Source organism: Brachyhypopomus gauderio, chromosome 21, assembly GCF_052324685.1.
Source record: "Brachyhypopomus gauderio isolate BG-103 chromosome 21, BGAUD_0.2, whole genome shotgun sequence".
Taxonomy (NCBI): Eukaryota; Metazoa; Chordata; class Actinopteri; order Gymnotiformes; family Hypopomidae; genus Brachyhypopomus; species Brachyhypopomus gauderio.
Window position 1 is genome coordinate 3532740 of NC_135231.1, and position 27368 is coordinate 3560107.

The 27368-nt window shown below is 42.5% G+C and overlaps 1 protein-coding gene across 5 annotated transcripts; it reads left to right on the forward strand.

Annotated features, from left to right (window-relative positions):
* The first annotated feature begins 13938 nt into the window (after positions 1-13938).
* spo11 (SPO11 initiator of meiotic double stranded breaks) lies at positions 13939-25698 on the forward strand. 5 transcript variants are annotated; one of them, XM_076984427.1, is made up of 14 exons: positions 13939-14226; positions 15242-15387; positions 15476-15589; positions 15831-15919; positions 18004-18070; positions 19601-19709; positions 19832-19918; positions 20299-20335; positions 22112-22221; positions 22335-22434; positions 22857-22894; positions 24676-24752; positions 24979-25090; positions 25290-25698. In XM_076984427.1, the coding sequence occupies exons 2-14, from the start codon at positions 15284-15286 to the stop codon at positions 25407-25409; spliced, it is 1164 nt and encodes a 387-aa protein (XP_076840542.1). In that variant the 5' UTR covers positions 13939-14226; positions 15242-15283; the 3' UTR covers positions 25410-25698. The 5 variants fall into 5 exon arrangements, with proteins under 5 accessions (XP_076840542.1, XP_076840544.1, XP_076840541.1 ...); XM_076984426.1 differs by lacking the exon at positions 13939-14226 and adding an exon at positions 14855-15158; XM_076984429.1 differs by lacking the exon at positions 15242-15387.
* The last annotated feature ends 1670 nt before the right edge of the window (positions 25699-27368 follow it).

Genomic DNA, 27368 nt, shown 5'->3' on the forward strand with positions numbered 1-27368 from the left:
ATGGTGACCTACGTGCAGCAGGATTTTACAGAAAATCTGATAAATCTGCTACTTTTTGTGATTTTTTACGTGTCTTAATAATTTAGAGTAATTACATGATATTAAGGCTTACATATGTTATCAGCCGGGGTTCCCTTTAAGACTTGTTGCTCTAATACAGACAGTGCTAAGCTAAGCAGACAAGCCATGAAAAAGCATCTTTTAAAGGTATATTGCCTTCATCTTCATATTTTTTCATGTGGTCTTTAGTGCATGATCATCACTTATGGTTTTCTGAGTATAACATCTTTATGTGTGTTGTCCTGAGTCCATCATTATGTGTTGTCATCCTGAGTCCATCATTATGTTGTCCTGAGTACATTATTATGTTGCCCTGAGTCCATCATAAAGTGTGTTGCCCTGAGTGTCAGGACTAGCTCCAGTGCAGTTCCTCCTGCTGCAAGAAGGAGGAGCTCACGAGCCAGTTCCAGGCAGAGCTCCCGCAATCAGCGGTGATCTGCCACAGCTGTCTCCCTGCTGAATCGTTTGGTCCTCATGCCGTGTGTTTGTCAGCCAGTTCTTCTCCCAGTCTCGAGCTGCATACCCATTGTGTCAGGGCTGGCTCGGATGCCACGCCCTCTACCTCCGCACGGGGCACCCGAGTCAGTCCCAGACTAAATCGGCATAATCAGCAGTGATTCGTCTCAGCTGTTTTATAGGCTTCTTAAGGAAGCTTGTGGAGACGAATCACTGCTGAATCGTTTTGGTCTCTTGCCGTTGCGCTTTCAGCCCGTCTCTCTCTCTGTGATATTGTTACGTTTCAAGGTGTCCCGCCACCGCTCTCTCTCTCTCTCATTCCGCTGTTACTTATTCGAGTATCTACCTCCTGCGCCGCTATCTGGCCCCTCTCAAGTTTTCCCCAATCTGTTTTCTCTTCCTATCCATTGTTTATTGTTTTGGGAAGGTTGTCTTTATGTTGCGGCGTTTGCCTGCTGTCAGTCTTTCCCTGACGTCCTTAGTTTCGGTTTTCACGTGTTGAGGATTCCACGTGTTTTCTGTTTATAGTTTTTACCGTATTATTCCACGACATTATCTTGTCTGCTTACACGTTGATAATTCCGTGTTGTTTTCTGTTTGTATTTCTACCGTGCTCGCACGGTTTAGTTTCCTTTTCGGTTTTGCGCGTCGTGTTAAATTTTCTCTAGTATTGTTTATTGCTCAGGTGTGTGTGTGCGCGCGTTATCGCTTGTTTTTTACGCTCTGCATTTTTTTACTAACCGGCACTTGGGTCCTCCCTTCTCTGTTTCTTACGCGGTGTGTACGTCTCTGTACTCACCACGTTACAGAACGATTCAGCCCAAACATGGACCCAGCCGCTAAACAAGAGTCAGCAGAGTTAAGAGCTGCCCTCACCAATCAGGGACAGTTGCTTGGCAGCCACGACGAGGTTCTAAGGCAGATTGTTAAGCAGCTTAATGACATGACTGTCACTATGCAGACCCTAGCTGGTTCAACTCCTGTTTCTCATGTTCCCCCTCCTGCTCGCCCAAGTGAACCATCTGTCTCAGCATCACATCTTGTACCTACTCTCCCATCTCCGGCCCGCTATTCAGGAGATCCAGAGGGTTGCAGAGGGTTTTTACTACAATGTTCTCTAATATTCGAACAGCAGCCCTCCAGGTTTCCCTCTGAGCGTGCCAAAGTAGCCTACGTGCTGACGCTGTTATCTGAAAGAGCGTTGGCTTGGGCCACCCCTCTTTGGGAGTCTCAAGCGGAAGTATGTTCTTCCTATGAACGCTTCGCTACAGCCATGAGAAGCGCCTTTTACCATCCATCCTCAGGGGGTGTAGTGGGTCCACGTCTCTTGCGCCTACGTCAAGGGAAGATGTCAGTAGCTGACTACTCCCTAGAGTTCCGAACATTGGCTTCAGAAAGTGGATGGGGTGCTGGTGCGCTCATGGCGATCTTTCAGGAAGGGTTGTCAGACGACCTTAAGGATGAGCTAGCGCTTCGTGACCCCCCGACTGACCTAGATGCACTGATTGCGTTCACGGTGCGTCTCAACAATCGTCGCCGTGAATGCAAAAACACTAAGAGGCTACAATTTCAGGGGGTTGATACCACACGCGCCTTAGAGTCACGTGAGACTGTTAATGAGCCGCAACCCATGCAACTAGGCCACACGCGTCTGTCCCGTCAAGAAAGACAGGCGCGTGTCCAAGGGGGTAGATGTCTTTACTGCGGTAGCGAGGGGCATCAACGTTCTAGATGCCCCGAGTTACAGGGAAAAGGAGCGGCCCGCCAGTAACACGGGAGGTCCTGGCGGGTTCTGTCCCAAACCCTCCTAACAATGGATTATATATCCATGTCTCACTTACCTGGCGAGGGGGGGAAGATAGGCGATTGTTGGCGTTTGTTGATTCAGGTGCTGCTGCCAACTTTATAGATGTTTCTTTGGCCAAAGAACTGGGAGTCCCGCTCACCGACCTCGACAAACCACTGTCTGTGGCGGCTGTTGATGGACGTGCCTTAACATCAGGTGAAGTCAACAAGCAGACTATACCACTTGATATGAGCATTGGGGGTCATAGAGAACAGTTGGCCCTTTATGTTATCAGTGCACCCCAGATGCGTCTCATCCTGGGCTTTCCTTGGCTTCAACGCCACAACCCGGAAGTGGATTGGCTTTCCCGCACCGTCCGGAATTGGGGGGTCCTCTGCAAGGAAACCTGCTTAAGAAACAGTCCCGAAATCAACACCGGTCATACACCCGATCCAGTAGACCAGGGGTACTCAACTGGCGGACCGCGGTCCGGATCCGGACCCGAACGCAGTCCTGTCCGGACCCAATCTCATTCCTGATTAACTGGATACGGACTAAAACAAAACCGTAGCATTTATTTCAGGGCTATTGAAAAAACACTCCGTCACGAGTGTTACGTTTGCCACCCCCGCTCAACAACTTACGTTCGCCACCCCCGCTCAACAACAAGCCTGCCTGGTTGACGCTTCGCGAGCGGCGCGAGGGTCCGCGCGGCGAAAATGACGTAATCGCTGTGGCTCCGCGTGTGCGCGAGTGCCTCGCGCGCTGTCGGTTCGCGAGGTCGTGCACCTCTCGAATTTTGTAACTTCGCGCCGCGCTTCAGCGCAATGAACAAAGTCACGTTTTCAGGGTTCATACACCTTTATAAGGTGGAATTCAAGCACTTGTACGCCACTTTCAAGGTTCATTTCAATATTTCCCAGCATGTTAAACATAATTAAGTAAAAAAAAACGCCCAATCTTCACGTCTTCACGTTCTCTCATGTTTCGTCCTGGAATTACAAGAGGCTCGTAGGCCTATTTGTTAACCTAATACAAGAGAACTATTCAGTCAGACAGATATTTGTTATGAAACCAAGTAGTTACAATTTCAAGCATTTTAAAGTACTTTAACCTAAATTCCAGCACGTTTCAAACCTGAAACATATAGCAACATTAAAATTGGTCAGGTAAATGTTCATTTTCCTGTTTTGAGGGGTGTTTCTACCACATATCGTTTCGGACAAAACGCCTATCGTTTAGGACAAAACGCTCGCGAAAGTATAAACGCCTCCACCGTTCGCGCACCGTTCGCCCCCCCCCCCCCCCCCCCCGCTCAACAACTTACGTTCGCCACCCCCGCCGCACCGGACCTCAGGTCACAGGTATCTGCCAAAACTGGACCGCGGACAAATTTAGTTGAGTACGCCTGCAGTAGACCTTACCCGAGTCCCTGATGATTACCACGACCTCAGGGAGGTCTTTAGCAAAAAGAAAGCTAGTTTCCTCCCTCCGCATAGAGCCTATGACATAGCCATAGATCTACTTCCGGGTTCTAGCCCCCCTAGGGGCCGTCTTTTCTCTTTGGCCATACCGGAACGTAGAGCCATGGAAACATACATACAGGAGGCTCTGGCAGCTGGCTTTATCCGGCCATCCACCTCTCCTGCCGGGGCAGGTTTTTTCTTTGTGGGGAAAAAAGATGGGGGACTAAGACCTTGCATCGACTACCGGGGGCTCAATAAGATAACTGTCAAAGACCGTCACCCTCTACCCCTCATGGTCACCGCCTTTGAGGCCCTCCAGCAGGCCACCATTTTTACTAAGCTCGACCTGAGGAGCGCCTACAATTTAGTCAGGGTAAGAGAGGGTGACGAGTGGAAGACCGCTTTTATAACTCCATCTGGCCACTATGAGTATATGGTCATGCCCTTTGGTTTAATGAATGCCCCAGCCGTGTTCCAGCGCTTCATTAATGAAGTTCTCAGAGAGGCCCTGGACAGATACGTCTTTGTATATTTGGATGACATCCTTATTTACAGTCACTCTGAGACGGAACATGTAAAACATGTCCGAAGGGTGTTGCAGTTACTCCTCGAAAGCCACCTCTATGTCAAATTGGAGAAGTCACTATTTCATGTCAAAGAAATAGGCTTCCTCGGTTATCACATAGCCCAGAACACCCTGGCCATGGATCCTTCTAAGGTTTGAGCTGTCGCTCACTGGCCCACTCCCACTTCACTCCGCCTGGTTCAAAGTTTTCTGGGTTTTGCTAACTTCTACCGCCGTTTTATCAAAGGTTTCAGCACCCTTGCTGCACCTCTGATCACTCTTACAAAAAAGAAACCCGGTCCCTTTGTCTGAACTTCTGAAGCCCAGCAAGCGTTCGATCGCCTTAAGGGGCAGTTTACTTCAGAACCGGTATTGTGTATGCCCGATCCCGAATTACCGTTCGTGGTCGAGGTTGATGCCTCTGACCATGGGGTGGGTGCCATCCTCTCCCAGAGAACGGGGACCCCTCCTAAGCTCCATCCGTGTGCTTACTACTCTCACCGCATGACACCCGCCGAACGGAATTACGATGTGGGGAACAAGGAACTGTTAGCGGTCAAGTTAGCTCTTGAAGAGTGGAGGCACTGGCTGGAGGGGGCCAAGCACCCCTTCCTTGTCTGGACAGACCATAAAAACCTGGCTTACCTCCAGCAGGCTAAGCGCCTGAACCCCAGATAGGCCAGGTGGTCCTTGTTCTTTGGACGTTTTGACTTTACTCTATCCTATCGACCCGGAAGTAAAAACGTCAAGCCCGATGCTCTGTCCCGCCAGTGGGAGTCGCCCCCTCACTCCTCTGAGCCCGGCACTATACTTCCAGCATCTAAAATAGTGGCCCCTGTTCAGTGGGCTGTGGAGACTGAGGTGAAGCAATCCCTGACTTGTGATCCTGGGCCCGGTGGTGGTCCCGCTGGTCGTCTTTACATCCACCCCAAACTACGGAAGAAAGTTATGGAGTGGGGTCACAATTCACCTTTTGCTGCTCATCCTGGGTCACGACGTACACTTAAGCTCCTTCAGGGTAGATTTTGGTGGCCCAGGATGGAGCAGGAGGTTGGTCGGTTTGTCTCTGCGTGTGAAACATGCACCAGAAACAAGGCTACGCACACCAAGCCTGCCGGTTTACTACGCTCGCTCCCCATTCCGTCAAGGCCTTGGACGCATGTGTCTTTGGACTTCATCACTGGGCTACCCCATTCTCGGGGTAACACCACTATTCTTGTGATAGTGGATCAGTTTTCCAAGACTGCGAGATTCCTAGCTTTACCTCAGCTCCCCTCTGCCTGTGAGACCGCCTCCCTTTTCTTGCATCACATAGTCCGGCACCACGGTTTTCCTACTGACGTTGTGTCCGATAGAGGACCCCAATTTACCAGTCGGTTTTGGGGTGCTTTCCTGAGTCTCTTGGGGGCCAAAGCCAGTTTGTCGTCTGGATTCCATCCCCAGACCAATGGACAAACGGAACGTACAAACCAGGACCTTGAGCAGACGCTCAGGCTTCCTCCAACCCCTCCTCCTGGTCTGACCAGCTCCTATGGGCCGAGTTTGCTCATAACACCCTGTGGCACTCGGCCCTCGGGATGTCTCCTTTTGAGTGTCTTTACGGGTATGCCCCCCCTATGTTTGCTGACCAGGAGGAGGAAGTGGCTGTCCCGGGAGCTCGGGCCATGGTGCGACGTTGTCGGCTGGCCTGGTGTAGGGCCCGTAAGGCCTTGCTCTCAGCTTCCACCAGCTACTGTCGTAACGCCGACAAGCATCGCCTTCCGGCTCTTTCGTTTCGCCCGGGTCAACGGGTTTGGCTGTCCGCCAAGGACCTGCCGATACGTGGGGGTACCAGGAAGTTGGCGTCCCGTTACTTGGGTCCCTTCAAGATAGATAGGCGCATTAACCTTATGCTGCAGATTCGCACGCCCGGTGGCCATTTTTAACATTTTTGACATAGTTCACATTAAAACTAGATATCTCAAGTTGTACATATAGGAAAATTATCATTCATGGCTCAAACTGAAGTAGGCAGTTGGGGGAACATATTAATACACTTCAGTATCATATTCACATAATTTGGTTTATTTTAGAGCCTCTATTGCAGATGCTAATATGCCAGGAATGTCACAAATGCTGACTTGAACTTGAACATGACTGGAATGTATATTCACATAGTTATTCAAATGTGGTATCAGAAATTACAATAAATTTCGCTAGGGTCTTTTCTAACAACACAGAAAAAATGGAGCAAATCCATGCAAGCATTGAAAAGTTATTCAGCTTTATCCAAGGTATGTCAAGTGCACCACACCCATGTCTAAATATGCCACACCCGACACACACCATTAGCCAACTAAGCTAACATGCCAACAAATTCCTTACACGAAACCGAGGAGCTACGACAAACAACAATGCTGCACATATTACAGCAAGACCAGAAAATTCCAATGACTAAATTTCATGTCCAAATATGAACGTTATGATATCATATTTATGTCCAATATAGTCCGACAGCATAAGCTAGGTTACCGTAGCCAACTCCGGTAGCATCCGACACGATACAGAGTGCTGCAGCACTCAAACGCTCTAAAACTGTTTATAATCTAACGCTTAGTTAATGTTTAGTATTAGAATATATATTTTGTACAATATCGCTTATGAAAAATTATCCATTGTTACTCACAGTACGTAGAATCGCGTCGTAGCCGGTGTACCGTCTCACTTCCGGGTTGGCGAAAATTCCGAAAATTGCTCATATATTCCACACAAAGTAATCCGTTTATGTTCAAAAGTATCCACAATCCGCATAAAAACGAACAAAATAATCCATGGCTGCTTCAGTTTCGCCGAACAGTGTGTTCTGGGGAGCTTAGCTTAGGTTAGCAAAGGGTTAGCTTATGTTGCTATGCTAGCGGCCGAAATTGGAAACGAAGCGCCAGTTTCCGAGGGCTCAATTTAAAAATATACTTGACCAATCATGTCATATGAGGGCTGGTTAGCTTCGGAAGGATGTACACTATTGGTTAGAACAGCTTTCAATCACTTCTGAGGCTCCAGCTTGTCTCTGTGGGCTTATTGGTTCACCCTCTCCCCCTCCCCTTCGCACCTCGCCGGGGGAGAGGTTGTAAAACCTGTCATTCAAAGTCACTACCCCACTTTAGACCAATAAAAACCACTCAAATCAAAGCAGAACCGCTGCAGCTTTGTAATGAGGGATCAAATCAGCGTTAAAAACGCTTCTGTGACGCTTAGGGGGCAGATTTGTCGGAGTGTCTCATTCAGGAAGCGGATTTTGGAAAATTTTGCAGTGAGGTGAGCAAGCTTTTTAAGGTACTTAACCACAACGGATCTACGCTGTTAAGGTCTTAAATTAAAGCCTTATTAGTAAACGATTTTTAGGTGACAAAACATTAAGACATTTCACAACATAAATATGTTTTGTAAACGGATATGTCGGGAGACCCCCTCGCGGGGTGCACTTTTGTGGTCAACTTCAAAGCCGGATATCTCGCGATCGGCTGCACGTAGACGGCTGAAACTCGGTAGGCATGTAGATGGGATAGGAAATTTTTATTTAAGCGCTTTTGTTCGGAGATTCATTAATGTTTAATATGTTTTATATCGCCGTAAAGGAGCTGGGCCCGCCGGCGGGCCCACTAGGGGGCGCTTCTGCAGCATAAGGTTAATCCGGTCACTTACCGGTTGCTGCTCCCGCCATCCATGAGGGTGCACCCCGTGTTTCACGTCTCCCGGCTCCGTCCGGTCCTGTGTAGCCTGCCCCGTGCGCCACCGGCTCCCCGTATAGTGGACGGGGGCCCGGTGTACTCTGTCAACAGGCTGTTGGATGAGCGTCGTGTCCGGGGTCGTGTCCAGTACCTCGTGGACTGGCTGGGGTATGGGCCCGAGGAGCGGTTGTGGGTGCCCTCGTCCCTCATTGTTGACCGCTCTCTCATCCGTGACTTCCGCCGTGATCGGGCTGTTAATCTGGGCCCGCGTGGTCTCGGGCCTAGAGGGGGGGGCTCTGTCAAGGCTGGCTCGGATGCCACGCCCTCTACCTCCGCACGGGGCACCCGAGTCAGTCCCAGACTAAATCGGCATAATCAGCAGTGATTCGTCTCAGCTGTTTTATAGGCTTCTTAAGGAAGCTTGTGGAGACGAATCACTGCTGAATCGTTTTGGTCTCTTGCCGTTGCGCTTTCAGCCCGTCTCTCTCTCTGTGATATTGTTACGTTTCAAGGTGTCCCGCCACCGCTCTCTCTCTCTCTCATTCCGCTGTTACTTATTCGAGTATCTACCTCCTGCGCCGCTATCTGGCCCCTCTCAAGTTTTCCCCAATCTGTTTTCTCTTCCTATCCATTGTTTATTGTTTTGGGAAGGTTGTCTTTATGTTGCGGTGTTTGCCTGCTGTCAGTCTTTCCCTGACGTCCTTAGTTTCGGTTTTCACGTGTTGAGGATTCCACGTGTTTTCTGTTTATAGTTTTTACCGTATTATTCCACGACATTATCTTGTCTGCTTACACGTTGATAATTCCGTGTTGTTTTCTGTTTGTATTTCTGCCGTGCTCGCACGGTTTAGTTTCCTTTTCGGTTTTGCGCGTCGTGTTTAATTTTCACTAGTATTGTTTATTGCTCAGGTGTGTGTGTGCGCGCGTTATCGCTCGTTTTTTACGCTCTGCATTTTTTTACTAACCGGCACTTGGGTCCTCCCTTCTCTGTTTCTTACGCGGTGTGTACGTCTCTGTACTCACCACGTTACACATTGTGTGTCACCGCTCTCCCTCTCTTTGTTCCTTTACTCATTTGAGTACTTTAATCCTGTGCCACTTCCTGGCCTATTTCATGTTTTCTGCCACTGTTTCTTGTTCTTTGTAGCATTTGCCTGCTAGCCAGTTACTTCCCCTGGCGTCTTTAGTTTGTGGTTGGCTTTACGTTCTTGTTTTCTGTGTTCTTGGAGTTCATGTTTGGTATTTTCTCCAGTGTTTTATAGTCAAGTTTTGGTTTCATGCATTGATTTATTCTACGTATTTAGTTTCTATCGTCTCCCCTGATGTTTCACCAAGAGTCTTGCTGTACAGCAATAATTATTTATTGTTCAAGTTTCACGAACCGGCACTTGGGTTCACTCCCTGTCTCTATAATCCGCAGTGGATTCCGCTGAGTCCATCATTGTGTGTTGCCCAATGAGACCACTAAACATGCTCACCTGGATCTTTGCCTTCTTCGGTTCGGCTAATACCTCTCAGGGACTGTCCCATTTCCCAACCTGTTAAAAAATATAATTAAATATAAAAACTCATACTTTTTTAAACATTATTATCATTGACAGGACAATACACATAAGGTCAGCACAGGTGATGATGGACTCAGGGCAACACACATTATGATGGACTCAAGGCAACACATAAACATTACTGGCTTATGTGGACTAAAGTCAACAAGGATTTTGCAGTTTATGTGCATAACCCAGCCTGGGGCCTTAGGACAACAATGTCCTGAGACCCCACCTTTGCCTGAGTTTGTCCTGTCAGTAGACCTTGACTAGATGAAAGTTACAATGACACTAGCCTCCTCCTCCTTTATTTCACGGTAGTGTGCCTTTGGCAGCCAATTGCTTCCCCTGGTGTCCTTAGTTCTCTTTTGTGTGTTTTTTTTACGGTGAGTTTCTTCTGCATTTCTTTTGTTTTTCGTTTCTCTGACGCGTTGAAGTCCTCTGCATCACTTGAAGTCCTTCCTGTATCACTAGCACTATCCTCCAGCGGTCAGCGGTAAAACCTTGCAAAGGTTTTAAGTCTGAATGAATAACTCTATTATAAACACACATTATCTCTTTAGATAGGGGTCACAGTAACTACCTACTGACTACTAGAGGTGTGCCAAATATCGATTCATATATCAAAAATTGAATCTCATTTACTACGATTCAGAATCGATTTTAAATGTCCCAAAATCGATTCTAAGTCGTGGTGAAGTCTCGCGTTACGTAATTACAAAATTATGCGAGACTTTACGCAGCAGATTCTGGGACACACTCATGTGCGGAAAAGTTTCAAAACAAATGGAGGAAAGAGATATTCAACCTGTCCCGTCTTCATTTAAGGCTGAAATATGGGTTCATTTTGGTTTTTACCGAATGCCAGGGAAGACCGAACTTGACACAATGTAGCTCGTGTTCAAGGCTTGTGTAACGTGGTGAGCACGGGAACGTACACACCGCGTAAAATAATATAGAGAAGGGTGGACCCAAGTGAAATAATAGAGAAGGGTGGACCCAAGTGAAATAATATAGAGAAGGCTGGACCCAAGTGCCGGCTCGCAAGAGCAAGACGTTTGATACTTGTCAAATGTATTAGCGAGAGGGAAATGCGCACAGCGACCCAGAACGAACAAACAAACAACGCGGAAGACTCAATGCGCAAAAGAATAAAAAAAAACTGTGAGGGCACGGAGTAAATAGAAAATACAACACGTGGAAAATAACATTCAACCGCAGAGAGACGGGAGAAAGAAGCAAAATAACAGTAACTAAAAAACAGCACAGATAAATGCAACGCGAAAACGTAACTGGCAAAAAACATCAAAATAAAACCCTTCCCAAAAATAAAGGCAAAACGGATAGGAAGAAATACAGGATTGGGAAAACTTGAGATGAGTCAGGAAGCGACGCAGGAGATAGATACTCGAATAAGTAAAGAGAAATCATAACAGACAGAGAAAGCAGGGACCTGGCTGTGTACGGTTACGCTGTACCCCTCTGGTACCCCTAGCAATGGCTGGGGGAACTGCATCCGAGCCAGCCCTGAGAGCTTGCAAAATGAAGCTAAAGAATTTTGGTAACACAACAAAAACCATTTTATTTTACCCAAACACATTATTTTTGTTAATTAAAAGTGAAAGAAACTTCACTTTTGTCAATAGAATATAATTCTATTCACAACAACTGTTGTAAAAAGCACTATATAAATACATTTTGATTGATTGATTTTGAAGCAAAAACGAATCAAGCACTGATCTGATTCAACACCCAGGTTTCACAAGTAACTGCTCACAGGCTATCATGAGTGTTTATGAATCACGCCATGAAAGCAGTAGGTCTTAGTTGTTTTGAAATTTTTGATATAAAGAAAACACATTTTTGTTTTTTTTTTCCATTATTATTAAGCATATTGTTATTACCAAATGTCACACTCGAGGGATGAGGCACGACGATAACGGTGCAACACAGAACATTTATTTCACAAAAGACGTGTAAGCTCCGTGTGGAGAGTGAGCACGAAAACACAGACACTCACACTGGCACGAAACTCTAGACAAAGCACAAGACACTGCGCGAACGCACATTAAATAGGTGATCAACACTATTGACAAACACAAAACCCTCGTGATCTCGAGACAAGGCACAGGTGAGACTACGAACACGCTCACGGACAACCCACACCCACGGAAGTACATACATGGACATAACGACACGCAGACAACGTAGCGGCACGCCCACAGGGAAGGGTCCGGAGCTGTCACCGTAACACCAAATGGTGTCTTACTAGTAAAGCAGGCTTAATGTTTTTGTCCTTTTCATGTTGTCCTTATTTTATGTTATTTGTTAAATGTTATTTATTTTATTTTTTTATACTTTCTAATGTTCACTGTATTATGAGGCTATGTTGTAAAAATTAGAATATGAATAAAATTCCTTCAAAACAAAATAATTTTTACTTTTTTTTTATTTTATTTTTTTCAAACAAATAAAAATGTTTGTGGTATCAATTAATCATGGATTTTTATATTATGAATACTAGGAGTGGAAAATTGATATGAGAGTAGCAACATGTGTCAAGACATGACATTTCACATATGAACAAAAATATGCACAGAGAATATTCATGTTCTCTTAATGTTGTAATCTTTCAGAATCAGGTACAGCAGCAGTCAGTCTGTGGTGGCTGTTGTCTCCAGGTTGTACCACTGCTTCTGACTGGTCCCCTCAATCTTATTGCTCCTCAGTCTCATCTTCACTCCCATCCTCTTCTGGCTTCACAGTATCACTGTTGGTAAGATAAGGTTGTGCAGGAACCTAGAGCTGGACACCACCAGTTGTGGAAATATATATTTCACCTAAGAGAACAACATGATTTTACATGATACAAAGTTCATACATTTTGTCTCCTGTAACAACTTCAATGGAAAATAGTTTCATGTAATATATTTGTGTGGGTGTCTCCTACATTTTTATTCAGTTTTTATCCCCCTTTTACCTCAAGAGCCTGATGGATCGCCACTAGGTCTTCATCGTCCCCAATACCATTAGCTTGCGCTAGGCTGTGCACTGGGTCTCTAAACGGAGTCATTAATCAGACATATGAAGACAGACAGGCATAGCCTGCATGCCTGATGGACCAGCCTGCTGGGGGATAGAGCTGCTGCACCGGAAATGTGCTGCACACCATGTACTCAACCAGGCAGACCTGTAAATATGTTCAGAAAGCAGATTTTGTGATCACAGATGACCTGCAGGTGTACAGAAAGAAAGAGTTTGAGGTTAAAAAAAATCATCTTTGAACTCCCCAGGTGGTTTAATACAAATACGGCTGCCGTCAAAGCTGCAAGCCATGTGATGGAAAACTGGAGAACAAGATGGCAGAAGCCTGCTGCAATATTTTCAAGTTCAGCAGGAGATGGAAAATGGACCATTCTTTTAAAAATGCACATGTCCTGAGCACTACTGCATTGTGAACCATTGTCTGGGGAACATCAAAAGACCTCAAAGACCACATAACAGAAGGTGGCTCTAGCCATCCAGTAAAGAACATTACAGACTTTTAGTGCCTTCTCCCATATATGCTTCCACTCAAAAGAGTATGTACAAGTGAATTAACACTTTATCCTGACAGACGGAAGTCTTTATTAAGGTCTCCCTCACTAGGTACACTTGAAAGACAAGAGTGACTAAAATGAGAAATTAATCATCCAATGTTCCATGCTTAACTATAATTTATTTTTCTATACATTACATGAATTTCCCTTACAATGCACATGTTTAAATGTCTGAAGAATTCATTTAGTAGTCATTTATACTACTAAAAAAAAAATATATATATATATATATATATATATATATATATATATATATATATATATATATATATATATATATATTAAATATTTTAGCATATTGCTATTACCTAGTGATGCCAATATTGCACTGTATTCAACTACTCATCCAAAATTAACAATTAAACATTAGCTATTCTAATAGTGATAGCTGTGCAGACCTTCTCCCAGTCCTTACATAATTGCACTGGCAGTTTATTGATACTGTCATAATCAGGACACATGAACCTTTCCAACATGACAGTCAGCACAGACCTGTTTATTTTCCAATTGTTACAGGCAATAAAGGTTTGGGTTCTTGTGATCCATATAGAGCACCCACTGTATTTCAGAAGCTAAGAACAGCTGTCCACGCCAGGGAGCACCTGTTTTGCATTACCTTGTTACATATCCTAGATAAACCAAACTCTCTCTCTCTCTCTCTCTCTCTCTCTCTCTCTCTCTCTCTCTCACACACACACACACACACACACACAGGATGTGGATAGGCTAATAAAACTGCTCTGAAGAGGCACACTATTGTGGGGCTCCTCCCCTACTCAGGTGCACCAGCTACCCTCTGCGCTCACACCTGGAATGGGAGAGCATGCCAGATAATCAAGCTCCTGGGCACACACCTGGGCTAGCCAGACCGCCCAGGTGGTGGTAGCTGTTCAGGCTGGGGGGAGTCACCACTACAGACATTCTCATCTGTCCCCCAGAGGAGCAGACCCTGGAGCAGGCCTGCATCATACTTGTACACGAGTGCAGACAGGCCAACTGACGATGTGTTCAGCTGTTGATGTCTCTGGTGTCTGCTGGCGAACGTAAGTTGTCGATGGGGGTGGCGAACGTAAAATGAACACAAATTAAGTGTTATATCGTGATTATCTATCGATAATTTTGGTTATTTAATTGGCAAAGGCTTCGGAATTATACCACCAATTAAATTAGAGGGATCGCGTTTACCCAAAAAAGGAACGGAGTTACGCAAGGGCAAAGTACCCGGATGCGCTAATCTCGTCGAACACTGCCCTGCCCCGAAAAATATTAATAATTAAAACTTATGGGCTTTATGCGATTAAAATGTATTATATTGTGGCGTGGTGTGGGAGAAAGAAGTTGCAGAGAAGTGCATTCTCAAAACAGAACAGAAGTTTTATTGTGCTTTGTAATAAAACAGGCATAATCAGTATGACTCGAGGCCTAAATTAAGTACTTGAACATGAAACACAGGGGGAGGTCATGACGACGGCAACGTTACACATACATGGAGGGGAAACTAAGATAATGCACAGGTACACAAAAAGATGGACCGGGGTGACTTAACTAATAACACACAATAATTAAAATCATTAAAAACACTATACAAACATAAACATCGCATAATTAAACATAACAGGGCCGGGGCCGCAAGGGCTCATGGGTAATGGTGTCACCCCCATTGGCCCGACGACGCTACAATATGAATATGTGAGCCTTCAGACACGGTTTTGAAATGAAGAGCAATTGGAAACACTGACATGAAACATTTCAGAAAATGGTTTTGTTCATGTGGAAATAATAACTATAACTAATGTGTCCTAAAATCAACATTGCGATAATTCTGATATTTTAGCTCCAAAAAGTAACTAGAGCTAAGTACCCTAACCACCTGGAAACAAAGATTCAGTGTTCAGAATCTTCTGAAGATTCAGAATTAAAGTGTTAATCCAACGCTAGCTAACGGTCGGGCACGCGCCTCATTTACGGAGAACTTGTAAGTGATTTAACAGGTACGTTACTTGATGTTAGTTAACCAACGTTAGCTAGCCAGTTAACTATCTTCGTTTTTTAATACAGAGGGCTAACCTTCGACTTGGATTTTAACTTGAAAAGCTAGCTATGTCTGAACAGTTTTCTGAGGTGGACAAACTACGAGCTGCGCTATTCCAAAGCATTCAAGCTCATAGCGAAACCTCAACCGGCCACTCTGGGGATATTGCTAGGTAAAGGTAAATTAAGTGATGATTTTTTTGTTACCGGTCTAAGCTGAAACCTAATTTTCCTGAACGTTTATTTTGTTATTATTTCTAGGATTGATGTTTTAACGCGAATTGAAAATGTTATTCTGAAGATAATTCAGAGTTTATCAAGGGAAGAAGCACCCGTCTTGGTCTTGAAGAATCGGTCCAGCTGGTCCAACGTGAGGTAGACCTGGATTTAGAATAATTAAAGCATAACTCATCCTTAAAGTTATGTGTTTGCTGTAGAATAGAGCACCCAATGGTGTTCATGTAGGTACTTAGTCGACTAATTTAAATACACAGAAATATGGAGAGTATCAGCACACGTGTTAGCTGACTGAGAAACCTGATTGAAATATAATCTATAATAATTTTTACATTTTTGAGTGATCTACATTTTGTCTAACCTTTTTTCTAACACTCAGATTTGACCAGTCCCTTGGTCTGCTTATGAGTTCAGATGCCACTATCACAACTGTACGAAGTGACTGCCCATCATCTGTAACCAAGTTTGGTGAGAATCTCTAACACTTCTATATAATGATTTTGGTAGATAGTTTTGTAATTGGTAAACTTCAGCTTTATGTGTGAAGTGTTTTTTTAAGCTTCAGTGCTGGAACCTAAGGCTAAAATGGAATGGCTTTTTGTGATGATAATGCAAATGCATAAAAAAAAAGTCCTTGAGATTATCCAGTAACCACTATTAAATGTTCAAGGACATAATAGACAAAAAATAATATAATCTCTTGTGCATGCAAGGGAAGTTATGGCACATCCAAATAGCCTACATAGGTGGCCTTGGTTAGTACCGGAATTTTACATTTAGCTTAACACAGGCAGCAAAGATTTTTATATCGGTCAAACTGCAGAGCCTCACAGTGGCCTAACTAATGCAATAAGAGTGCAAACTAGGTTTCTCTGTGTCATGTGAAGAGCGTATATTTAGTCATTTTGTAGTAACTTACGTTTTGTACATCAAGCAAGGTGAAACATACACTATATTGCCAAAGGTATTCACCATCTAAATTATCAGAATCAGGTGTTTCAATCACTTCCAAAAACATGCAGACTGTTTTTACAAAAAATTGTAAATGAATGGGTCACTCTCAGGAGCTCAGTGAATTCCAGCATGGAACTGTGATAGGGAATGACAGCAAATCGGCTACGAAGTGGTGGGCCACGTAAACTGACGAAGCAGGGTCAACGGACGCTGAAGCGCATAGTGCAAAGAGGTTGCCAGCTTTCTGCAGAGTCAATCACTACAGACATTCAAACTTCATGTGGCCTTCTGATTAGCTTAAGAACAGTGCACAGAGAGCTTCATGGAATGGATTTACATGGTCAAGCAGCTGCATAAAAGCCATACATCACCAAGTGCGATACAAAGAGTCAGATGCAGTGGTGTAAAGCACACCGCCACTGGACTCTAGAGCAGTGGAAGCGCGTTCTCTGGAGTGAAGAATTGCGCTTCTCCATCTGGCAATCTGATAGACTGACTGGCCTGCACCTCAAGCCAATAGAACACCTTTGGGATGAATTAGAGCAGAGACTGAGAGCCAGGCCTTCTCAGTATGTGACCTCACAAATGCACTTCTGGAAGAATGGTCAAAAATGAACTGACATATTTATCAGTTGTGATTTTCACCTCAATCAAAATTTGTCCTCCGCATTTACCCATCAGAGTAGTTAACACAAACACTAGTGATTACTAGGGGGCTGTGGTGCACATGTGCCCAGAGCGGTGGGCAGCCCTAGCCCAGTGCCTGGGGAGCAGTTGGGGTTAGGTGCCTTGCTCAAGGGCACCTCAGTCATGGCCTCAGGCCTGGGAGTCAAACCCACAACCCTCCGGTCACAAGTCCAGTTCCCTAACCATCAGACCATGACTGCCCCATCAAAATCCCCATAAACACACTCCTAAACCTTGTGGACAGCCTTCCCAGAAGAGTTGAAGCTGTTCTAGCTGCAAACCCTATGGATTAGGAATGGGATGTCACTTAAGCTCATATGTGAGTCAAAGAAGGTGGGCAAATACTTTTGGCAATATAGTGTATATGCCTATGCAATTACTTTCTTGGAAACAATCACCAATACAAGTACCTAATCAGTATTCAGGGTACTGCTAACTATCACATGTAGGTTGGTGACTGTCCAAGGATAAGTCTCCCCAGACCATCACTGACCCACCACAAAACGGGTGTTGTTCATGATGTTCACCATGGCATCTCCAGACTCTTTCATTCTGTCACATGTGCTTAGTGTGAGCCTGTTCTCGTCTGTCATGTTGTTGCCTCTCCAGTGCATCTGATGTCATTATCATTTGCACCAAAGCAGGAGAAATCGATTCACAGTCTTTTATTCTTCCTAACTGGACAGATTGATATCCATAAAGTTTAATTGATTTGGTGTTATATGTATAAATGATTGTATTCCCTTAATTATTTTGTGTAGTGTATTTGCCTGTTAAAAATAAAACTTGGTGAAATATTTATTTTCTGTATTTGACAATCTTCAGAACTAGCTCCTCCATTATTCTTGTGTAATTAAAGAGCATTTTATGTTTATTTATTTTTATTTAATCTGTTGTTTTTCCCCATACAGCACAGGTTCTGAAATGCCTGTTATCAATTTACAGACTAGTCCAAAGTGACTCGTATGCAACCAAAAGGTATGTATACCCAAAAATTTGCGTAATGATAGTAGCAGCAGCAGTAGTAGTAGTAGTGGTGATAGTAGTAGCAGTAGTAGTAGTAGTAGTAGTAATATTAGTAGTAGCAGCAGTAGTAGTAGTAGTGATAGTAGTAGTAGTACAATTAATGATCATAATATGATTTCTGGCAAATATTTGTTACTGGCAGTCTGAACACAGCAAATCTTTAATCTGCTGGATTTTGTATGTTTTCCACCCTTCAAATGTGTCTGAAACTATTTTATTTTAATTATGGATCCCCTTATGCCTTCTTAACTGCCCTAATCCTTCGTGGCATACATTCAACAAGGTACTGGAAACATTCCAGTTTCTGGTCTGGTCCATATTGACATGATAGCATCACACAGTTGTTGCAGATTTGTCAGCTGCACATCCTTGATGCGAATCTCCCGTTCCACCACATCCCAAAGGCGCTCTATTGGACTGAGATTTGGTGACTGTGGAGGCACCTGCTGCCTCCTGGTGGAGATCTGGTGACATTAGAGTACAGTGAACTCATTGTCGTGTTCAAGAAACTAGTCTGAGATGATTCACGCTTTATCACACATGGCGCGTTATCCTGCTGGAAGTGGCCATAAGAAGATGGGTACACTGTGGTCACAAAGGGATGGACATGGTCAGCAACAATACTCAGGTAGGCTGTGGCAGTGACACAATGCTCAATTGGTACTGATGGGCCCAAAGTGTGCCAGAAAAAGATCCCCCACACCATTGCACCACCACCAGCCTAAATCGTTCATACAAGGCAGGATGAATCCATGCTTTCATGCTGTGATGCCAAATTCTGACCCTACCATCCGAATGTCACAGCAGAAATCAAGACTCATCAGACCAGGCGACGTGCAAATTGCCTCTGCAAATTGTAGCCTCAGTTTCCTGTTCTTAACTGACAGGAGTGGCACCCAGTGTGGTCTTCTGCTGTTGTAGCCCATCCACCTCAAGGTGCAATGTGTTGTGCGTTCAGAGATGCTTCTGCATGCCTCTGTTGTAATGACTGGTTATTTGAGTTACTGTTACCGTTCTATCAGCGCAAACAAGTCTGGCCATTCTCCTCTGACCTCTGGCATCAACAAGGCATTTGTGCCCACAGAACTGCCAGTCACTGGATATTTTCTCTTTTTCTCACCATTCTCTGTAAACCCTAGAGATGGTTGTGTGTGAAAATCCCAGTAGATCAGCAGTTTTTGAAATACTCTGACCAGCCCGTCTGGCACCAACAACCATACCACGTTCAAAGTCACTAAAATCACCTTTCCTCCCCATTCTGATGCTCAGTTTGAAGTGCAGCAGATCGTTTTGGCCATGTCTACATACCTAAATGCATTGAGTTGCTGCCATATGATTGGCTGATTTGACATTTGTGTTAATGTGCAGTTGGACAGGTGTATCTAATAAAGTGGCTGGTGACTGTAAATCATACAGTATAAGAGTAGGTGGAGTTGCTAAATGCATATTCACACTAGAATGGTTTTGCATTATGATCAACAGGGACATCTACTATAATGATCCTCAGCTGTTTGGGTCACAGAAGAGTGTGGATTCCATAGTGGATGATATTTCATGCATGCTCAAAGTTCCTCGGAGGAGTCTACATGTGGTATAGTGAAACCATGTTTATTCATTCAAGTATTGAATGTACTTGAATATTAATTTTTTCTTGCAGTTGATTATTAATGCACCCAAAAAGGGGTTGGTATTTGTGTCCATGTTGTTTACCAGCTTGCCACATCTAAAGGATTTATCTCTGGTGATCTGTGTTACTTGGAGGAGGATGGCACAAGAGTGGACTGTAATTCCAGTTCCACTGTAAGTCAGTGTGAGACTCCACCTAGACATTAGTCTAACGTTTACACAGTCCTTATACAATGCCAAAACATTTTAGGATTGCTTGTACTGTACTAAAGCTATTTCAACAATTCTGAATTGTAATATTGTGAAATTGTAATGCTCACATTAACCCAATCCAAAATTCTTTTGTCTAATTGTTTAGTGTATTAATTGAAATGCAATGATCTAGTATCCAAAGCATTAAAATATAAACAAATTCTTCTAATTAGCAGATATTTGAATATTTGGTTATCCATATTTTTAGCTGGACTTATCAAAAGGATATTTCAAGCAAAGTGGGTTTGTTGTATATGTTTAAAAGCAGCATGAATTTTTTATGACAGTACATGTTTGTACAGGCAGTTGCTGTGTCATCTAATGTCTGTGGGATCAAAAGTATCCTTTATATTTTTAAATACAAAAACACATTTCAATTTTCATCATGGTGGTTTTTAAGACAGTGATGTCTGAGGGATCAGAGTTCATGAACATACAGAATAAAAATTGATTTTTAACTGTTTGAATTCAAGTCCAAGTAAATTTACCAAAATAATCCAAATTGTACTGAAGTACAAAAGGTTTCTAGAGAAACCGAATATTTCAGACAGCAGTCCTTCAGCTGTGCAAGCACAGTGATTCTGAAGTTGAAGGAGGTGGATCTTGTTTACACTAGAAAAATGTAAATGTTTAAAACATAACATTCATTCCATGGGGCTGTACATTTACATTTTTGAGTTTGACTGTTCTTTTTCTTTCTAACTTCATTGTAGAAATGTCATGGTAACAGATAAGCAGTGCGAAAAGACAAGTCGAGAATGCAATGTCCATTAGCATTAAAATGCTTTGCCACTGGAAATAGCAATTCTCTTGGTCTAAAGGTGTTCAACAACACAATCAACAGGTCAACTCTCAACTTCTCCAGTGTAAAGCTGATACCATCTCTTGCAACTAATTCAGTAAACAACCTTCAGTAACCTTCAGTGAGAAGGAATAGGTGAGAATTCGTAGTTATTTTAGTCACCGTGTTAATACGTTTACATGTAGCACATGTAGACTGGTAGCAAGCTGCAGTACCAGTTATTATTCAGATTTATCTTCATCTTGATGAGCATGTGTTTGATGTTTTTGTCGATTCTGTAGATCATTGGGGTATCCTTAAAAAGGGATGAAGTCACTACATCATCCTAAAGAATTCTGAAATGTTTATGTATAACATTAGCCACTGTTTTATTTGTAGGATGTTAAGTGAGAGCCAAGGGAGCTTTTATTATTTTATTGTCTTAATTACAGGTGTCAATTCCAGGTTCAGAGATTAAAAGTCCTCACCAGGATTTTGCTCAGGATTCCTGGATTGTGTTGATTCCACTAATTTTACCTGGATTGCTAATTAGAAAATCTAGCAAGCTTGAGCAAAATTCTGGTGAGGACACCACTAATCTTAATACTGTGTTAAGCTAGATTTTTTTTCTGTGTCAGGGTGTCTGAACAGGTATAACACGAGCAAAAGCATCATCTAGGGCTTCTGTAAGAAACCCAAAGTTATGAAAATATTCACATATTTATTACTTTTCTGGAGAAAAGCTTCATTGCAAATGCACTTAAATGGCACTTGCCAGCCTTGGAATGTAAAGAATTGTCCTGTAAATACAAATGAAAATCTGTAGGACTGATTACAGATTGAGGTATTTAAACCAAAAATTTCAGACTTAACTGAAACATGTAATAAAGCCAAAATGTGCTGTATTTCATGTATATTCTAGAGCTTGGTGGAACATGGAGAATATTTGCACAACAGGATTTCCCAAGAAAGTAATAGATGAAAAAACTGATCTATAGCCTCAGAACTTTAAGACCCCAGTGAATGAATGAATGAATGAATGAATGAATGAATGAATGAATGAATTTACTAGTACCAATGAGATCTAACTGCTACAACTTCAGAAGCACTTTGCACATCTGATAAAGGACCTCTGTCCAAAACAACCTCTGAAAACCTTGTGTATATATATAAACATGCGCACACACACAAGGTATTCAGAGGTTGTTTTGGATTAAACAATTAAAAATTAATAAACAATATCTCACACAGACCCACACATACTCTGTGTGTTAGTGTGCTTAGAGTGTGTGTATATTGCATAGCATTTGTGTATGTTCTTTCATAGCATGAAGATATTGTGTCATCTGCAAAATTTGTTCTAATTATTGAGAAGGATGCAACTTTCCAGAGGCTCATGGATGATGAGTTTTGCACACAGTTGTATCCATGCATTATAATGACTGTAAGTATGCCAGGTGCTCTAAAAGATATTAATGTGTGTGTGTGTGTGGGAGAGAGAGAGAGGACAGAAGAGTCATTTCTCAGAGTTCCTTTGTTAATCTGTGTACTTCTTAGGGTAAAGGTGTACCAGATGTCAACAGCAGGCTAATGGTGAGGAAGCTGTGGGACACACTGCACATTCCAGTCTTTGCCTTAGTAGATGCTGATCCGCATGGTATGCTTATATACACCCATATATGTATTTGTATATGATAAATTGGCAATAAAATGCATAAACATGTATGGTCATGGGTTGCAAAGACCAGAGGATTGTACCGGTATATCCTGTGAGCTTGGATTCTGAGGTGACTGATCGCGTGATCACTGAACATTTTTGTAAAAATCCTGTGAAATTAAGCCCTATGTTTTGACTCAAATAATGACAAGAAAATTATGTGATAATAGTGTCATGCACTGGTTAGCATTAATGGTGCAATACAGTGTTGAAGATCATAATCTATTTATGATATTGTTACTTTGTGTCACCCAGTTTTTCCTGCTTTTTAGAATGTATTCATAATGCTTTAATCTGTTCTTAGTGAAATAAAACATTAGTTTAATTGACATACTGGTGGTGATGAATCTCTTTCTTCTCAGGAATTGAAATCATGTGCATCTACAAGTATGGATCAGTGGTGAGTGTTACGCCCTGTTTTCTGGATATAAGACCCGTCCTATCAGGGTCTACTGCGCATACGCATCCATCCTATCAGGGTCCACTGAGCATACGCATCCATCCTATCAGGGTCTACTGAGCATACGCATCCATCCTATCAGGGTCTACTGCACATACGCATCCATCCTATCAGTGTCTACTGCGCATACGCATCCATCCTATCAGGGTCTACTGCGCATACGCATCCATCCTATCAGGGTCCACTGCGTATACGCATCCATCCTATCAGGGTCTACTGCGCATACGCATCCATCCTACCAGGATCTACTGCACATACGCATCCATCCTACCAGGATCTACTGCGCATGTGCATCCATCCTATCAGGGTCTACTGCACATACGCATCCATCCTACCAGGATCTACTGCGCATGTGCATCCATCCTATCAGGGTCTACTGCGCAAACGCTTCCGTCCTACCAGGATCTACAGCACATACACATCCATCCTATCAGGATCTACTGCGCATGTGCATCCATCCTACCAGGATCTACTGCGCAAACGCATGCATCCTATCAGGGTGTACTGCGCATACGCATGCATCCTATCACGGTCTACTGCGCATGTGCCTGAAACAATTGCGTCACTACTCTGGTGCTTGGCGACATTTCCTGAACAATCATCCTACGAGTTTTTCTCGTCTGGTTTTATAAAGCCAGCTACATGTTATTGATTGCTTTATGGTTTCAGAAGTGTGCATTTTAGTTGGTAATAGTAAAATATATAACTTTTGTTATTCATCACCTCCGCATACTTTTATCAACCTGTAAGCGCATGCACGTGTTATGACAATTGGGAACTTAGCTAATTTGGTATTACACACATTCAGAGGTTATTTTTTCCTTCATCACTTGTACCTATAGAAACTTTCCCTTAAGTTTTCCAAATGCATACGCAGTACATCAGTAAAATCATCCTGCCTACATTATCACTGGAAGCACGTTCTGATAATGTTATACAGCATGTAAAATCATCCTACCTACAGTACTATCACTGGAAGCACATTCTGATAAGGTTACACAGCATGTCAAATAATCCTACCTACATTATTATTACTAATTACAGTATTTACATGAGTAATATGTAATGTATTATAATGTATATATGTGCAGTGATTGAGCATTTTGACATGATGGCACAAATCGACAGATTTTTATTTCTGTAAATTCATGCTACCTGTGTGCTCTGAATAATGACGTGGTTGTTTCATGCACATGCGCAGTAGACCCTGGTAGGTTGGTTTGATGGGTAGGGTAGATTTTCAGAACAGCGGTCCCAGCCCTCAGGAGATGCCAACTCACCTGCACCTCATTTCCCCTTTAATCACCATCCCTATTTAAGCTCACAGGTTCTGACCTCTAGGGCTCTAGAGTGAAACGGTCTGACTTCCCTTCTTCTGAACAAGTCTAAGGCCTTGCTTATTGAACACTTTGTGCAATTGTTTTACTGTTGTACATATTGCTTTGTTTAAACGCCAAGTTATTTCAGTGTGTGAGTCTGTTGCTGTATATTATTGAAGTATGGACAGTACAGATATACCTCAGTCATCCTCACCCACTGCTCCATCTTTCTTGATGGCCCCAGCATTACACAGATATGAAGGCTTTGTTCATTTTTGCTGAAATTATTTTTTTCTGGTTATCTTTGAGTGTCAAAATTGACCAGTTTTGATGTTTCAGTTTGTGCATGTAACTGGAATTTTATGTAACCTACATACAGTACACTAAAGTTTCTGATTCCAGTCGATGGCCTTTGAGGGTGCCAGTCTAACCATTCCCTCCATCAAGTGGCTGGGCCTTTGGCCTTCAGACATTGAGAGGTTTGAATACAACATTACTACACTCTGTGGCTTAGGGAACAGTCTAGACTCACTGGATATCTGCCTTTTGAGGTGGTGTTTTTGTTGTTTTGTTTGTCATTTAGTTCAGTGAAGTTGCTTTTTAATGTGTGTTAATGAATTAATCTTTTCTCTTGATTTTTTTGTATCCTGTCGAATTAATACTTGAAATTTGTGCAATATTGTTTCCTTTGTTGGGGGTGCGCAGATTTGGAGTGGCACGAGATGCTCTAATTCCATTTACACAGGCAGATGAGAAGAAGATGAACAGTCTCAGAAAAAGACCTTATAGTTCTTGCCAGCCTGCATGGGAAAGTGAGGTAAAAAAATTTACTAAGAATTTCCTTATTTGTGTTCTTTGGCAAAAAGAAAACAAAACTTTTTGCTTTTTGTTTTTCATCTTATAAATTAGTGTAGTCTCGATCGTTACACACATCAGAAGACCTATAAACAATCCCTTCCTGATGACTGAACCTTCCTGGTGATTTAAGTCTCACTGTGTTTGTTGGTGTCTCTTAGATGGAGCTGATGATGAGACGGAAGTGCAAAGCTGAAATCCAGTCTCTTGAATCCATAGCGCCTCAGTTCCTCACCCGTGCTTACCTACCCAATAAGCTGCGTTATGGAGACTGGATATAAAACCACATTGCTCTCTGCCGGACATTTACCTGTACTGCAACAGCACTGTAATAGTTATATATGAACAATGAATTCTCGTTAAGCTTTTTTTTTTAATTGCTTTTTTGGTATATTGTTACCTGCTGTGTGAGGTTTTGGTAATGCTATAATTTGCATGGTCTTGTGAACCAAATGTTCTAACTCTAAACTGGCTCAAACTATCCAATATCTTACAAGGTCTTACTTTGTTTTATGGTACAGTTTCATTTCAACATTCCATTAAAGAAAATTTTTTCATTTACTTCTGCAATTGATGTCAATGTGAACTTCTTTCACATTTCACCAACCCTTATAAATTGTTCTTACCCTTTGATGATTACACTGCGCCTGTGGTCATTTTAGTGATTTATTTAAAATAAGCATTTTCTGGTGAGCCAATTTTAAGAAAATTAATTTTGCCTCTGCTAAGGTCAGTTGTTCCACAGTGGTAGGAGGGGACAGAGTGGGATGATGCAAGCTAGCATACTCAATTATGCAGAAAGACATTCGAACACTTTACATCCTGATGACCTATTGAATTTGCTTACATTATCTTGACTTGCCTTATATACAGTCTTTGCTACAAGCAATAATGATGCTATGCTTGCCTTTAAAGCACTGAAATGAAATGTACAAATTCTGAGGGAAATGCCTGCAGTCACTTAAAAATAACATACAGAAATAATAATATAGCATTACAAGAAGAATTAGGATACAGAGCTCAGTATACAGAATTAAAAATGCAAACCAAACCTTTGACCTGACATGACTGAAGCAGGACTTCCCACTGGCAGAGAAATATCAGCTTGTCCTAACTGCTCGCTAGAAGATGACAAATTCATTACTGATGCACTAGTTTTATGATGGAAAGTTTTATGATGGCTATATTAATATGGCTACATAGCATTCGACAGTAGTATTATACAGTATTATATAGCATTATAAATACATGTAAACATGTAAAGCCTACTTAAATACATGTACTTAAATGCATTTAAACAATATTGATATAACAAAATTTAAATATTAGAAGGAATATGATTGAACCAATCCAGTCATTGAATCTGCTGCCATAATATAGAACATCTTTTAATTGTATATGGTATCAACACATCTAACAAACAAGCATTTGCTGTGGAGGTGAGGGCATTGTGGCATCCAAGGCTTTAAGATAAATTTGGCATACTGGAGAGGAGGCCACAACTCTCTTTAGAAATTGTTATAATTAATTTAATAAAAACTTTTCATACTTCATATTTTAAAGCATACTTTTCATATTTTTTTCAAGAACAAGTATAGATAGAGAAAATGTATTTTTACTCCCATGATATTTTTACTTAAGGTATCTCTAATTTTTTACTTGTATGCAAGCAGCTCTGCTTTCCCTTGTATACTTTGTCTACCACTGTTACACATGTGCATTTCAGTCACTCTGGTTGGTCTCTGTAAAGTGGACTATTTGAGAACAGCCATTTTATGGAAAATGAAACCATAAAGAGTGAATCTGTTCAGTTGGAAGAAATTTAAACAAATGGCCAGAGAGTAGAGGATATATGTGCACTGCTTTAGGACCCTTTATAAAGGAATTTAGCTATTCAACATTGGAAACTTTAAAGTACAAGAAGGTTTATTATTTTGCAGGAATTGTCACATCAAGACAGAATAGCAGACACTCGCAGATGTTGAACAGGAGTTATTATAGAGGGGCTTACCAACAACAGGGACGAGAAACAGTCCAGATCGGTAATGACAGATAGAGACTGAATAGCAGAGCACCAAACCAAGGACGAAACCAACAAGGCAAAGATCAAACTAATTTGAGACGGGCTAACGCATCGAAGAGATGAATACACCTCGGCAAATATTCAGCAAAGAATGACTACTCATTCCCAAAATATATGGGGTGTGCGACAGGTGATTTCAATCAGTAGAACGGTTAGT

Excerpts from the sequence above, each read along its gene's own strand:
- spo11 (XM_076984427.1), top strand. The coding sequence starts at position 15,284 with ATGTCTGAACAGTTTTCTGAGGTGGACAAACTACGAGCTGCGCTATTC. Across the intron at positions 15,590-15,830 it reads TCCAGCTGGTCCAACGTGAG|ATTTGACCAGTCCCTTGGTC; the intron begins GTAGACCTGGAT and ends TCTAACACTCAG. Across the intron at positions 22,222-22,334 it reads ATCCATGCATTATAATGACT|GGTAAAGGTGTACCAGATGT; the intron begins GTAAGTATGCCA and ends TGTACTTCTTAG.